General features: G+C 38.0%; 1 protein-coding gene across 4 annotated transcripts in view; it reads left to right on the top strand.

Moving 5' to 3' along the window:
* LRRC9 (leucine rich repeat containing 9) overlaps positions 1-16,494 on the top strand; it is a 112,460-nt gene that overhangs the window by 30,355 nt on the left and 65,611 nt on the right. For all 4 annotated transcript variants that reach the window (XM_042943393.1, XM_042943396.1, XM_042943394.1 and 1 more), the window contains exons 11-14: positions 3,832-4,008; positions 4,764-4,881; positions 13,250-13,379; positions 15,314-15,436. In XM_042943393.1, coding sequence (XP_042799327.1) covers positions 3,832-4,008; positions 4,764-4,881; positions 13,250-13,379; positions 15,314-15,436 — 548 coding nt within the window. The remainder of the gene's footprint in view (positions 1-3,831; positions 4,009-4,763; positions 4,882-13,249; positions 13,380-15,313; positions 15,437-16,494) is intronic.

Here is a 16,494-nt window from a genome sequence, read left to right on the forward strand (position 1 = left end):
TTACAAACTTGGCCACCTTAGCTGTGATTTTTTATGGATACTATGAAATAGCTCCTGAGGCGCCTGGTTGGCTCAGTCGGTAGAGTATGCGACTCTTGATCTGGAGGTCGTGAGTTCAAGCCACACGTTGGGTGTAGTACAGTGTCTGCATATAGTAGGTACTTGGTATTTGCTAATCAATCAGTAAAGATAACTAAATGATTTCCTATGTGGTCCCTGCTGGCACACCTCCTACACAGAGAGCACTGTGTAAAACAAAATAAAAGCCTTTTGTAGCAACCTGTTATTTTCCAAGTGATATTCAAACCTTTCACCCCAATATTCAGTGGGCTTCACCATATGGTGTTCAAACCATCCTACTACTTTTCCAACCCCTCCAGAGTCAGCCAAACTGTGTGTGCCTCACTGCTCTTGGGACACAGCTGGTGCACCACCGTGGTTTCCTCTGTTCTGCTTCCTTCACCCAGAATACCTTACATCCTTGCCCTCACTCTCTATCATTGTCTGTCAAAACTTACTTTATCTTCAAGGCCAACATCAAGAGCCATCTTTTGTGAGGAATACCTTTGTCATCTTTATCAGATTAGTCATTATTATTATTCTCTTTGAATCTTCACAGCACTATGTTGCATCTCTCCTATCTTCTACTCAGTTATAATTTTGCCTATTGTTTGTCCCATTACTTTTCTGCTCCATTTGTTTATAAACTCAGTGAAGATAGAGACTGCATTCTTATTCATCTTTGAATCTTTTCTATTGTGTTCACTTGCTCAGCATCCATCCACTGGGTTTCTACCATGGCCCAGATTCTATTCTAGGTGCTAGGGGTAAAAGTTACAGTTCCTGCTCTCATCCAGGCTGCCATCTGGTATGGGAGACTATGGAAATGAAGCAGTACTAAATTCTGGGATAATTGTTGGTCTGGAGAAGAATGACATTCAAACCAGAATGGGGGTGTAGAGAAAGTTTTTGGAAGTGGGGACATCTGAGGGAGATACTTTGATCTGAAATTTGAGGGACAGATAGAAGTTAACTATACACAGAATTAGGGGAAGGACTTGCTAAGCAGAGGAAACAGCATGTGGTGAAAAGGTATGGAACTATTATAATACATTTGGAGAACTACAGTATTTCCACATGACAAAGGCCTGATCATTAAAGCGCACCGTGAGCTGGTAGTTTGAATTTCGCCCTTAAGTCTTTGGGACCCCTTGAAAGAGAGGTATAAGAGATTTAGATATTATTTTATATAAGTTCCTACAGTTATTATTTGAGGTTCAGACTAGAAAGCATATATCTCGGGTCAGTAATGAGATGCTGCCCAGTGCATGTAGCACGTTACCAACAATGCTATGAGAAGTGTCCTCTTCTACGAGGAACTGATAATACGGAGTGTCACAGTACTTCCTAGTCAGTTATAGGTTTGGTTCTCCCTCCTCTAGCAGTATTTTGGCACTCTGTGAGTGATGTCTTCTCATCTCCAGCTTGACCAGGTGATTTATTGAATGGCTTTAGTTCTCGGATTCCAGATAGCACAGAGCCCATGTCCCATTAGCACGGGGGTTCCCAGTCTCCAGGGCTGTAGGAATTCTATGTGAAGAAGGGCTCAGCTACTGAATTTCCAGGCAGAGAAAAGCTCTATGAAAGGATTCCACTTCATGGAGTTTCCTGTGCCATTCTTAGTTCTTGCATTCCTGGGAACTGAACTAGAAGCTAGGTGTTGTCCATTTATCGCTTCTACCCTTGTTTATCCTTGTTACTATATGACAAAACTTTATCTAAATAAAATGCCTACAACACTTTCTATCAGAGTATAATAATAATAAAAATAGAGTGCAAGTAGTAATTGGAGCTTCAGTGGTTCCAGGATGTATTATGTAGGAGTGACTTGGACTGATCAGGCCCAGACAGTGATCCCTCTATACATGAGCCTGGAGGTTTCCCACTCCTGGTGATGATGTAATTATTTATCCAGACCTCCGAACTAATTAGCAGCATCAGCTGGTTGCCACACTACTTATATGTATCTGTCTCCTAACAGACTGTGAGCTCCTCCGGGAGTGGTTTGGTTTGGGCAGCTCACTTTTCAACTCCAAGGGAAGAGCAATTGGGCAGCTCTTAGCTGCACTGGTTCAGTCTTCGCTAGTGAGAAAGGCAGACACTCACTCTAAATGAGTTTGTCCCAGGGAAAGACCACCCACCAGGAAGCTCACCTCTGTGATCTTAGCCCACACTCATGCTCAGGCCTTTGTTGATATTGTATGCCAGTGAGGACCAGACATCTCATTACAGGTAAATGTATCGCATATAGGATCACTTAGCTTTCTTTTCAAATTGATCCATTTTATTTTATTATTATTATTTTTTTAATGTTTATTTATTCTTAAGAGGGAAAGAGAGAGAGCACAGCAGGGGAGGGGCAGAAAGAGAGGGAGACACAGAATCCAAAACAGGCTCCAGGCTCTGAGCTGTCAGCACTGAGCCCAACGCAGGGCTCGAACCCATGAACCGTGAGATCATGACCTGAGCTGGAGTCAGATGCTTAACCTACTGAGCCACCCAGGTGCCCCCAAATTGATTCGTTTTAAAATCTCATCTTAGTCCAAATTCTGTGCTACTTTAAGATAGGGCATGGCCCAGTAAGGGCAGTAGAGAGCAGATGAGCACTTCCAATACATTTTCTTGAGATCTTCACATAGTTGGCCCCTTCTTCTCCTTTTCTTCACTCAAATATCTTCTCTGAAATATCTTACCCAGATCTATACTCAGTAGCCCCCACTCCAGTCCTTACCCCAAACTTCTCTTTCTTCAAAGCACTTGTCAGTTTAGAAATGATTTTATTTATGTATTGTTTATTTTTTGGCCAACTCCTTATAATATAGGCTCCATGAGAGGAGGGACCCTGCCTCTTTCACTTCTATATCCCTAGTTATGAAGTTATTGGCAGTAGTCCAAATGAGAGATGATGATGATTTGCAAAAAAGTAATAACAGTGATAGTGATGACATAGGGTTATAATCAGGATATTTTAGATGTAAGGCCAAAGAGATTTGACCAAAGAATTGGATATTAGTGAGACAGACAGGAGGCAAGTTTCATTCCTGGGATGTTAACTTAAGCTACCAGTTAGATGCTGGTACCATATACTGAGATGGAAAACAGTCAGAAGGAGTAGGCTTAGAAGCAGGTGATGAATTAAGTTTTAGAGGCCTATTCCATATGCAAGTGAACATACCAACTAAGCAGTTGGATGTTCAAGTAGGGGTATATCCACCTAAATTGGGTAGAGATAAAGTCTGAAAGTAAAATGTTGGAATATATCCGTATATATAAAATATATTTTTTCTGTATATTGCCAAGGGACCAGATGAAATCACCTAGGAATAGTATTCATGGAAACAAAAGGAGCACCCAAGACTTATTCCAGGTGCAATCCAACATTTAGAAAGCTGCCAGAGGAAAAAGAATCAGCAAAGAAAACCATTAAGGAGCAGCCAATAAGAAGAAAGCCAGAAATATATGGTTTCACTGAAGCCAAAAAACAAAGTGTTTCAGTAATGAAGGATTACTCAAGCAACATGTCTTTCAGTCAAAACACATATCTAATCATTAATAAAAACAACTCTTACTTTTATGTTTCAAAGTTTAACATCTCTTTTATTGATTAAGTGTGCCCAGTTTGGACCAAAGCAGAGCTATGATATGACAATGTATCTTTAGCAAAAAATATAAAATATGGGTTATAACTTTTATTATATGTAACTTTGTGTTCTTCAACATTTTAAGGACAATGTGTTCTTTTCTTTATATATATTCTGTTTTCCCATATAGGTTTAACTCCTGCTATGAACTAATTCTCTCACGTTTTTGTACCTGGGACTTCAGGCCATATGGTATTACTGGAGTGAAAGTAAAACGTATCATCAAAGTTAACAACCGTATTCTGAGACTAAAATTTGAAGAGAAACTCCAGAAGTTTCTTGACAATGAAGATATGCATGATTCAGAGTAAGAAGTTAAATTCCGTAAGGAACATTTTTACAGAAGTCTGATTTTATTTTGTAAAGAGTCATTCTGTTTTAAAAGCTTACAATATTGGAGTGCCTGGGTGGCTCAGTCAGTTAAGCACCCAACTTCAGCTCAGGTCATGATCTCACGGATCATGGGCTTGAGCCCCGTGTTGGACTTTGCTTGGAGCCTGCTTGGGATTCTCTCTCCCTCCGCCCTCTCTTCCCCTCCCCTGTTCGGTCTCAATCTCGCTCTCGCTCTCTCTCTCTCAAAAATAAATGAACATTTTTTTTAAGTTCACAATATTGAAAATATGCCTTGTTAGTAAATATTTCCTTTTCATGCATCTCCCTTGAGGAGGATGACATCATAGTTTACCCACACTGGGGCCTTTTTTGTTTTTTAAGTTTTCATTTGTCCATTTTGAAAGAGACAGAGAGAGAGCAAGCAGGTGAGGGGCAGAGAGGGAAAATCCCAAGCAGACTCCTCGCTGTTGGCCCAGAACCTGATGCAAGGCTCGAACCCACAAACCTTGAGATCATGACCTGAGCCAAAGTCAGACGCTCAACAAACTGAGCCACCCAGGTGCCCCTGGGGCTCTTTTTGAGACTGAGGGGGATTGGAGGCTTAGTAATGACACTGGACATTCACTGTAAATGGGAAATATCCAGGGCAGGATATATGATTGTCTTATCTATGCCTAAGCTCTTTTGAAATCAATTCTCAAACTTTTTTTTATCTTAATTATTCTTAAGGAGCTATCGAAAGATGCTGGAATGTCTTTTTTATGTTTTTGATCCTGAAGTTACAGTGAAGAAAAAGCATCTGCTACAAATACTTGAAAAAGGATTCAAAGACAGTGAAACGAACAAGGTAGCATAAAATGTCATTCAGAATAATGCTTTCTTCCTAATGAATAAAGCCCTGCCATTGGTTAGACAGGGCTTGGTTCTCAATCCTTTTATTCATATTTATAGCCAACTTCTGCTATTTCACAGAAAGCTTGGTGCTACAAAGTATAGCATCTTCCTTCTTTGGATTATACCAGAATAAGTCCATCAATTAATTTATCTGCCTATCTAATATTTCTAGGTATCCTATTTTCATGCTGTGATCCTTTTGTTAATGATCTTGAAATCTATTTCTCTAATCTCTTTTAAACACTCTAGGGTCTTCTCCATCTTGAAAAAAAAAAGTCCATTCGCTGAACACTGCTATGCTTTCTGGTTGTCATCCTGTTTTTCTTTCTCTCTTACTGCCACCACTTCTTTATTTTCTACTTCTTTGTCTGCACCTTGCTCCCTGGTCACTCTGAGCTCCAAAATATCCAGTCACCCTTTCTCTGTCTTCCGCTCTCTTGCTGAGGCAGCTGTAACACCCTGTTGTACAGCAGTGCTCCCTCACCCTTTTCACATCATGGCGCACACAAAAATGACAATGTTGTTGCATTTAAATCCTGGCTTTCCTACTCAGGAGCTAAGTGACTTCACCTCTATGTGCATTTTTATTCCTATATATAAAATGAAGGTAATAATAGTATCTACTTCACAGAGTTGTGGTTAGGATTTAGTGAGGTATGCATTCAAAAGTTTTTGGATACTGGTACACCACTCCATGTTCGTAACACCATTATTCATAATAGCCAAAAAGTCAAAACAACCCAAATGCCCCTCAAGACACAATGGATAAACAAAATATGATATAGCCATCCAATGGCACACTAGCCATAAAAAGGATTTAAATTCTGATACATTCTGATCCATGGTTAAACCTTGAAAGTATTACGCTAAGTGAAAAAAGCCAAACACAAATTTACAATTATTGTATGATTCCACTTATATGAGGTACGTAGAATAGGCAAATTGGTACAGACAGAAAGTAGAATAGAGGTTAGCAGGGGATGAGGATGGAAGGATAGGGAGTCATTCTTTAATGAGTGCAGAGCTTCTATGGGGATGATGAAAAGTTCTGGAAATGAATAGTGGTGATGGTTGCACAACATTGTGAATGTACTCCATGCCAAAGAATTGTACACTTAAAAACGATTAAAATGGTAGTTTTACTTCATGTACTTTTTACAATTAAAAAAAAAATCACCAAAACAGCTTTCCAGCCATTCAGTGGAGAATGGATTGGAGGGAGTAGGAGCTGATGGCAGGAGGTTACATAGGGGGGATACTGCAGCAGCAGGCCAGAGGGACAGTGGCTTCAGCAGGCTGGTGTGGCGAAAGTGCCCTTATGTACTTTCTGGAAGAGAAGAAAGAAGGAGGCGAGGAATAAAGGATTTGAAAAAGTAGAGTGGAGTGCTCAGGGTGATTCCAGAGAACTATGAACCATCATGGGCACGAAGGTTGGCAGAAAGATGAGGCTAACATTTCTGTGTGTTTCCTGCTTGCCCGACACTGTGCCTAGCGCCTTATCTCCTGCCGCTCCTTTAGGAGATGTGGTATCTCTAATCCTTCAAACAGCCGGCTATCCAGTATGGTAGCCACCACCCGCATGTGACTGCTGAGCATTTGAAATGTGACTAGTCGGAATTGAGATGTGCTAAAAAGTTTGAAATAAATCTAAGTTTTGGTATAGAAAAGAGATTATAATTTCTTATACTGATTACATATTGAAATGATAATATTTCAGATAGATTACATTAAATAGAATATATTATTAAAATTTACCCAGTAAGTTCTTGGGACCAGTTCCTGGCACATAGAAAGTTTTGGGGGGTTTTTTTGTTTTGTTTTTTGGGCTTTTTAAAGAGTTTATTTAAATTTTTTTTTCAACGTTTTTTATTTATTTTTGGGACAGAGAGAGAGACAGAGCATGAACGGGGGAGGGGCAGAGAGAGAGGGAGACACAGAATCGGAAACAGGCTCCAGGCTCCGAGCCATCAGCCCAGAGCCTGACGCGGGGCTCGAACTCACGGACCGCGAGATCGTGACCTGGCTGAAGTCGGACGCTTAACCGACTGTGCCACCCAGGCGCCCCTAAAGATTTTATTTAAATTCCATGTGCCATACGTATGAGTTTCAGGTGTACAAAAGAGTGATTCAGCACTTCCATTACAGGTCACATCACAAGTGCTCATCACAAGTGCTCATCACAAGTGCTCATCACAAGTGCACTCCTTAATCTCCATCACTGACTTTACCCATCCCCCTCCCCACCTCCCATCTGGTAACCATCAGTACCTTCTCTATAGTTAAGAATCTGTTTCTTGGTTTGCCTCTCTTTTTTTCCCCCCTCTATGTTAATTTGTTTTGTTTCATAAATTCCATATTAGAGTGAAATCATGTGGTATGTCTTTCTGTGACTGACTTATTTCTTGTAGCATAATACTCTCTAGCTCCTATTATTCAGCCATAAAAAAGAACATAATCTTGCCACTTGCAATGAGGTGGATGGAGCTAGAGAGCATTATGCTGCATGAAATAAGTCAGAGAAAGATAAATATCATGTTAGTTCATAGAAAATTTTAAAATAAGATTTACCATTATTCTCTGAAGTATTTGATACTATTGACTGCTCTTTCCTTTTCGAAACTCCCCTTTGGCATCCATAATATTACACTAATGTTATTCTCCTATTTTTCTGATTGTCCTGTCTTTGTTTTCTTTTAATTCTTCCTCTTCCCTCTAAACATGAGAATACCACAAGATTAAGGCTTAATAATCTTGTTTTTCTCCACACATGATCAATTACTCTCATTGTTAAAATCTTAGAAATGGAGTATAATTGGCTAGAAAAATCACTGTGTAGCATGTAGATCTAATAAGCCATATTTTTTATGCTATTATGTGCACACAGGAAATCAAGATAAATGTTTATGTACTGCATCGTTTAAGAGGTGGGATAAGATTAAAAAGCATGAGCTGTGTAAGCAGTTTAGAAGACAGATTTGGCTTAGGTTGGCAGTGACTTTGTAAGGCAGAGGGCTGGCTTACATCATTACTCTGCCCAAGGACTTGGTCAATAGACTTAAGGAGTATCATTTATTCCACTTGGCTTTCTCCAAAGTGTACGTCCTCAGCCAGCCCACCTCCTGCTCTCTGCTCTGACACCCACAGCTGCCATTCCTATGTGATTAACCGGTTTTATCTCCTTCTACAATATGTCTAAAACCAGCCTTTAATATTTTGTCCATAACCAACTCTCTCCTTGTCTTATTTCTGCCAACAATGCTGTCACTCTCCACTGACCAGGTTCAAAGCTTTGAAATTATATCCAACCACTCCCTTTTTCATTATCCCTGTATCTAATCATTTACCATTTGTAGCGATTCTTCCTTTACCATATCACTTTGCATTCTTCCTTTCCCTCCCTGTTCCTATTGCCTGCCACCACTTGGAACATTCCCTCTAATCTTTGCCAGTAGTTTCCTAATAGGCAACTCTGCCCTTGGTCTTCCCTCTATTCCTTCCACCTTTAAAAGGACAGACAAATTAATCTTTCCTAAAACATTATTTTCATAGCACACACTGCATTGTTCTCATGATGAAAATCCTTCAGTCTCTTCCCATTACTCATGATAATGAAGTCCAAATCCCTCTGCCTTGCACTTAAGGCCCCTCAAAATCTAGCTTCAACCAGACTCCCTATTACCAAATACAACAAATATCCCAAATGAAGTATGTACTTCCTTTGTGATTCTCCTAAATATACCTCAGTGCCATGCCTCCTTTTGATGAAATGATCTTCCCTACTTTTTTCTTTTGGCAAACTTACCCTTCAAGTCCCGACTTAAGGACTTCCTCCTTTGCGAAGGCTTTCCTGAGTTCTCAGATAGTAGGATCCCTTTTACCTAGTTTACAGGTTTATCAGAAAATCCATTAAAATGGAGAACTAGGGGGCGCCCAGGTGGCTCAGTTGGAAGAGCATATGACTCTTGATCTCAGGGTCGTGAGTTCAAGCCCCACATGGGGTGTAGAGTTCACTTAAATAAATAACACTTAAAAAAAGGAGAACTTTAAATAAATTATGTACTTAAGGAACACTTTAGCAAACTTAACATATATGCTGCTGAAGCGAGCACCCCTTCAGCAAACTTAAAACATATAAACTTACATTTCTTTTTTTTTTCAGCTCCAACCTCTGCTATTTTCTTTTTTCTTTTTTTCAATATATGAAATTTATTGTCAAATTGGTTTCCATACAACACCCAGTGCTCATCCCAATAAACTTACATTTCATTCATCTTTTTACATAGGGCCAAAGCCGCTGAGTATGAGGTTGAAACTCTTGATAATCTTTCTTACATCAGACCATAACCATATTACATATTAGTTTCAGTTGCTTTAAAGTTGAGCATGAACTTGAGTGCAAGAATCAATCTAGTTTTAGTTTGTATGCTCCCCCTTGCCACCACCAAACTTTTATATTTGCCCCATTTACACATGCTGTAGCAGAAGCTTTTAATGATTAGTCTCTACAGAATCTTACCAATACTTTCCACTTATTTTTCACAGAAACAGCTCTCATCCTTGTTCATGTTTCATTGTTTTATTTCATGTGTATAATTTCAATAACAAATACAACTGGTATAAAACATTTAGGAACAAAATTAACCGACTTTTTGTAAGCATACAACACAGCTGGGGAGAATAGAAGTACATCAGTTTTTTTTTAATTTTTATTATTGAAGTATAGTTGACATACAGTGTTATAGTAGTTTCTGGTGTACAACATAGTGATTCGACAATTCTATACATTACTCAGTGCTCACTAGAATAAGTGTAGTCACCATCTGTCACCATATAATGTTACTAACAGTATCACTGACTATATTCCCTATGCTAGTATTTTTTACAGTACCCTCTTATCCTTGAATTGTCACCATACTGTGGGATTTAGAAAGGATGGAAATTACTGCTTAATCCTGTGAGTCGGTTAGCGGAAGCTGGTTAAGTGGCAATGAGTGGCAGTTGAGAATTTTATTGTAGCACATTTGTTATACTAAAATACAATTGAGAGGAGTTAAGATGACACAGAAGTAAGCTGTAACCTCAAACACAGCTGTATTGAGGTTAGGTCACTTGAACACCCAGGAAATCGATCTATGGAGTGGCAGAAGGATCTCCACGGCAATCATGGTGTGCATCTCTCTACAAGACCTTGAGGACAGGGACTTTCTTTAGAGATTCCTAGTGGAAATCTGATTAATGAATGATGGATAGTTGAATAGATGGATGATAGTTGAATAGACAATCGTACCTGTTTCTATACCTTCATATGCTTTCTCCTCTTAAAAAGACTTTCTTTTAAGATTTCTGATTGGAATTATGTCTAATCTTTAAAGCCTAGCATTGATCCCTCACCTCTACAAAGATGGTTCTTAAAAACATTTCGTTTAAAAAAGGAGATCTTATTTGACACATCTTGTGATGGTTTGTATTTTTTTAATGTTTAATGTTTATTTATTTATGTTGAGAGAGAGTACACAAGCATGAGCAGGGTAGAGGCAGAGGAAGAGGGAGAGGCAAATCCCAAGGAGGCTCCATGCTCAGCGTGGAGCCTGACACAGAACTGGATCTCATTGGATCATGTGACATCATGACCTGAGCCAAAATCAAGAATTGGACACTTAATTGATTGAGCCACGCAGGCACCCTGTGATGGTTTGTATTTTTAATTACTGGGTACAGTTTCCATCTTCCCCCCTCTTTCTTCTTTTCTTTTTTCCTTTTTTTTTTTTTTTTACATTTTCTGATTCTTTTTGTTGTTGTTATCTATTTATTTTTTAAATCATTTTATTTTTTAATCGTAAGTATACTCTTTAATCCCCATTCACTATTTCCCCCATCCTCCCACCTACCTTCCCTCTGATAACTATCAATTTGTTCTCTATAGTTAAGAGTCTGTTTCTTGGTTTCTCTCTTTCTCTTTTTCCTTTGCTTGTTTATTTTGTTTCTTAAATTCCACGTATGAGTGAAATCATATGGTATTTGTCTTCCTCTGACTTATTTCACTTAGCATTATACTCTCTAGATCCATCCATATCACAAGTGGCACAATTTTATTATCTTTTACAAATGAATTATATTCCACTGTGCATATATACCACATCTTTATCCATTCATCTATCGGGGGACAATTAGGCTGCTTCCATAGTTTGGCTATTGTAAATAATGCTTCATAAACTTGGGGGTTCAAGAATAATTTTGAATTAGTGTTTTTATTTTGTGTGTGCAAATATCCAGTAGTATGATTACTGGACTGTAGGGTAGTTCTTTTTTTAACATTTTGAGGAACCTCCATATTGTTTTCCACAGTGGCTGCATCAGAGTGCATTCCCACCAACAGTACAAGAGGGTTCCTTTTTCTCCACACCCTTGCCAACACTTGTTTCTTGTATTGTTGATTTTAGCCTTTCTGACAAGTGAGGGGTGATCTCTCATTGTAGTTTTCATTTGCATTTCCCTGATGATGAGTGATGTTGAACATCATTTTATGTGTCTGTTGGCCATTTGTATCTCTTCTCTGGAGAAATGTCTGTTCATGCCTTCTGCCCATTTTTTAATTGGGCTATTTGTTTTTTGGGTATTGAGTTTTATAAATACTTTATATATTCTAGATACTAACCCTTTATTGGGTAAAGCATTTGCAAATATCTTCTCTCATTTAGTAGGTTGCCTTTTTGTTCTGTTGATTGTTTCCTTCGCTGTGCAGAAACTTTCTATTTTGATGTAGTCCTGACAGTTTATTTTTGCTTTTATTTCCCTTGCCTTAGGAGACATATCTAGAAAAATGTTGCTATAGCCAATGTCAGAGAGATTGCTGCCTGTGCTGTCTTCACCATCTTCCCTCTCTCACTTGAGGACCAAGACCAGGCTATAGCTGCACAATGCCACGTACACAGCTTGTATCTAATGAATAGTTAGTGACGTTCATGGGAAATCTGATAAGGTTATATTTACTGGGATGTGAAATTTATGGTAACATGAGCAACATTTTAGTATTTATATTTTAAAAACTTCTTTGGGGGGGCGCCTGGGTGGCTCAGTCAGTTGAGCATTCAACTTCGGCTCAGGTCATATCTCACAGACATGAGTCTGAGCCCTGCATCGGGTTCTGTGCTGACAGCTCAGCCTGTCCCTCTTGTTCTCTGCCCCTCCCCCACTCACACTCTGTGTGTCTCTCTCTCTCTCTCTCTCTCTCTCTCAAAAATAAATAAACATTAAAAAAATTTTAAAACCTCTTTGGGTAACAGCTTTTAGTAAGAAAAAGTAAATAAGCAATTCAGCATTTATAGAAAACATATTTTTTAGATAATTTGGGTACTAATATTAAACTTGTAATAATTTCAAAACTCTGAGATAGTGACAAGGAGAAGCAGACCTGAGTTCAAATTATGACTTTGCTAATTTCTACTTCTGTCCTTGGATAGATTATATAATCTCTCTTAGCTCTAGGTTTTCTACTACTAAAAATAGAGATTTTATTTGTTCTTCAGAGCTGTCATAGCAAGTGATATGAATTTTAGAGTATTACTGTATTTCTTTTTTGTTGTTGTTGTTTATTTCTTTTGAGAGAGACAGTGAAAGCATGAGTGGGGAGGGGCAGAGAGAGAGGAGGGAGTGAGACTCCCAAGCAGGCTCTGCACTGTCAGCGCAAAGCCTGGTCCAGGGCTCAAACTCAGGAACTATGAGATCACGACCTGAGCTGAAGTTGGACACTTAACCAACTGAGCCACCCAGGCACCCCTGTATTACTGTATTTCTGATAAAACATTTTTAAGAAATAAATCTAGTCCCAACGCAAACTAAAATTTCCATGCATTAGCACAATGAGATGTATCTGGAAAGCCACGTAGATTATTAAACCAAGAACACTATTTATACCAAATCTTTATCCATGTATCTATATTTACCTATATCTCACATATAAGTAAGAACCTACAGGGTTTTCTTTTTTGGAATTTACATGATTACTAGTGGAGTATCATTGAAAATGTGTAAGACTATAGCTCCCGCACCGCAGTGTTGTCAGTCCTGACTCTGGCTGCTTTTACAGGAACGAATACTGTGTATCACTTTTCATAAACCTATTTGCATGTAAATTTAAAGCATATTATATAAATGGCCTTACAGAATGAAGTTGCACCTGAAAGTTACCTACTGCTTTTCAATGAATCTAGCCCTTTTTTTTTTTTGCCCAGACACATAAACATAAACTAATAAGCCATCTGTATTGAAGCTGAAGTACTGTCAGTTTTATAAAAATACTCAGCTTTGTTTTTTCTTTGCAGCTGCCTCTCAGAAAAGAAGCTGTTATTCTCGCTAACAGCCTAAGTATGTGTGAGGGTCCCAGAATTGAATTTCTACAGCAAAAGTACAAAGATGAGAAGAACTCTCCTGAGCATGAGCTCTTCAGGCATGGTAATACAAATATATGGTATTTCTGAACTTTTTAGTTTTAAGCCTTTGTTAATTATTTTCATAACATTTTTAATACTTGGCTTTATCAATCAGGAAGATTTTCCAGAAACTATTTTATTTAGTATTTACCAGTATAGTGAAATACGACTTTCTGATCTGTAACTTTACAATTTATGAACAAATACTTACTGATTATTGTGTCAACATTAATAGAATGGGACTCATTTGTTACTCACATTTAATCCAATTTATATGAAACAGGCTGCTTTTGTTCATTCGAGGGCCAAGCCAAGCCTAGGGTCCTCCTACTGCACCACCATCTTAGTTCCTTGCTGTCTACTTTTGTTCATTAACTTGTGTCCTAAAAATAAACTCAGTATATATGCATGCGTCTCTCTCTCTCTCTCTCTCTCTCTCTCTCTCACACACACACACACACACACACACCACCCCAAATTCATAGGAAAGAGAAAAGAGAACTTGGCACAATTATGCAGTAGTCATCATGCCAAGCACTTGGGAAGGCAGGACTTAATCATTTTCATAGATACAAGAAAACCTGGTTGCAAATCTAAAACTGGCTAAAGACAAACTGTAGTGTACAGATTTCTTTATAAATTGCCTCATAGAAGATAAAATTTTGGTACTTTATTCACAATGATCAGTACTTTATTTGCATCTTGAATATATAGATAGATAAAAGCATATGAGCCAATTTGCAGGACACTTCTGGGAGAGGTCCCCTTGTAACCACACACTGGGGAAAAGTCCAGCTCATTAGGTCCTCTTGCCTCACCCTTCCACTGTTCATGCTTCAGTTCCACCAGTATTATGGAATGTTTACTATGTGTTAGGCACTTGGTAGTAGTATGGATATAGTCTTTACAAACCAGACACAGTTGCTCCTTTATGGTACTGACAAATATTAATAAGCACACAAATAAATGTAAAATTAAAATTTTCATAACATAACAATTTCATAACAAAGAGGAAATGTTAGTGCATATTACCAAAGAATATATAATACGGAGAATTGACCTGGTCAGGAAGTAAGGGACACCTATTCTTTGGTCTCCACTATACACCTACTGAAGACTGGGCAGTCAGAAATTTGGTTAAATTAAGTCTATAAGAGTGATATTCTAGGTTCCAGACTAGAGCTCTGCTAGGATTATTCATGACAAACTACATGTGTCTTGCAGCCTTTCATTCAGTTAATGATAATCAGAAAATTAAGCAGATAATTGAATATAGAAAGAACTCCTTATTAAAAAAAAAAACCATTTGCTTCTTTTTTCTCATGCTCTTCCATTCCCATCTTAAGAAACACCTCATCATGTTTTTCTAGATCCTTCTGAAATGTTTCCCAAAACAGTTAGGTTCTTTCAACTCGCATTCTGTAACTCGTATAGTGTAAAAAAAGTCATCTAAATGTTTTGTCTAGTGATTACAAGTTACATTATAGGATTCAGTGACTCCTAGACATCCTTAGGATTGAGAGAATCCAAAGGTTTCTTAGAAATCTAAAGGGAAAAGAAATGTTTATCCATTTAGTAGACATGTATTGAGTGCCTCCCATGATCTAAGTGATGTGCTAGGTGCTGATGATTCAGAGATGAATTTTTACCCAGTTAATAACAACAACAAAAAGTTTCTTACTTCAAATCACTTGATAAAAAACATTGCTAACTTATTTTCTTTCCTTATTCCTTTTCTGTAAAGCTTTGCTTTAATCACAGGAATCCTCTTTATAATTATTTCATTTGTTCAACAAATATTTACCGAGTTTCTGTTTTGCTATACAATGACAAACAAGGTAGCAAGGATCTCTGCCCTTACAGAACACATAGTCAAGTCTGGGACTAATAAGGAAGGTGATATGGGAAAATTACTAAAATGAATTACTGTTAAAATGATTTTTTATTCATATTTAGGCATCCTCCTCATTACAAAGGTTTTCCTTGGCCAGAGTGTTCAGGCTCGTGAACAGGACTCCATCAATCAAGCTAACTATCCAATGGTTAATTCAGTGTTTGCTCCTCGAAAATATTTACTAAGTATGTCTGCCATAAAGAGAAATGTGCTTTAATTTTTCTGAATACAAAATGCTTGTATTTAATACAGATGTATAGAGCTTAATCTCTACTTAATAAAGTTTGTAAACTTTTCTAAAAAAAATCTAGTGCTGGCTACTAATGAACTATTTTTCTGTTCCCTGCTTCAATGACATTTATATATGTGTGTGTATAGATTTTTAATTTTGTGAACATTTATTTTTTGAGAGAGAGAGAGACCATGAGCAGAGGAGAGAGTCAGAGGGAGGGGGGACAGAGAGAATCTTAAGCAGACTCCATGCTTAGCATGGAGCCTGACACAGGGCTGGACCCTGGGATCATGACCTGAGCTGAAGTCAACAGTCGGGTGCTTAACCAACTGAGCCACCTAGTCACCCTTGTAAACTTTTATATTTACACATTCATGCATACTGTTATATGAAATTTCATGTATTTTATACATATACTATGTATGTATTTCATACATCATATGAATATTATATACATATATGTGATATAATACATATATATTACATATATATTATATATTTCATGTATAGTCTATGTATTTCATGTATATTATATGTATTTCAAAAGATAAACCCATCCTTTTTTTTTTGAGAGAGAGAGAGCAAGCCGGAGCAGGGAAGAGGAAGAGGGGGGCGGGGAGAAGAATCTTAAGCAGGCTCCACACACAGTGTGGAGCCCAATGTGGGGCTCAATCCCATGACCCTGGGATCATGATCTGAACCGAAATCAAGAGTCAGAGACTTAACCAACTGAGCCACCCAGGCACCCCAAACCCACCCACTTTTAACAACAAAGGTTTTTGAGTAATACATTTGTCAAAAGTATATTTGAATAGAAAAATGACAAAGTATGAAAAGGAAAAGGACATGATGAAAAAAATTAAACCCTACTAGTCTATGTAGTGAAAAGGTGACTAGTAATTTCTAGAATTAAGAAACTGTCGCTTTACTCAAAGTCTACTAATTTAAATGTTAATCACATCTAAAATTACTTTAGTGGCAAGGTCTAGACTGCTATTTCGCCAACTAGGC

Source organism: Panthera leo, chromosome B3, assembly GCF_018350215.1.
Source record: "Panthera leo isolate Ple1 chromosome B3, P.leo_Ple1_pat1.1, whole genome shotgun sequence".
Lineage (NCBI taxonomy): Eukaryota > Metazoa > Chordata > Mammalia > Carnivora > Felidae > Panthera > Panthera leo.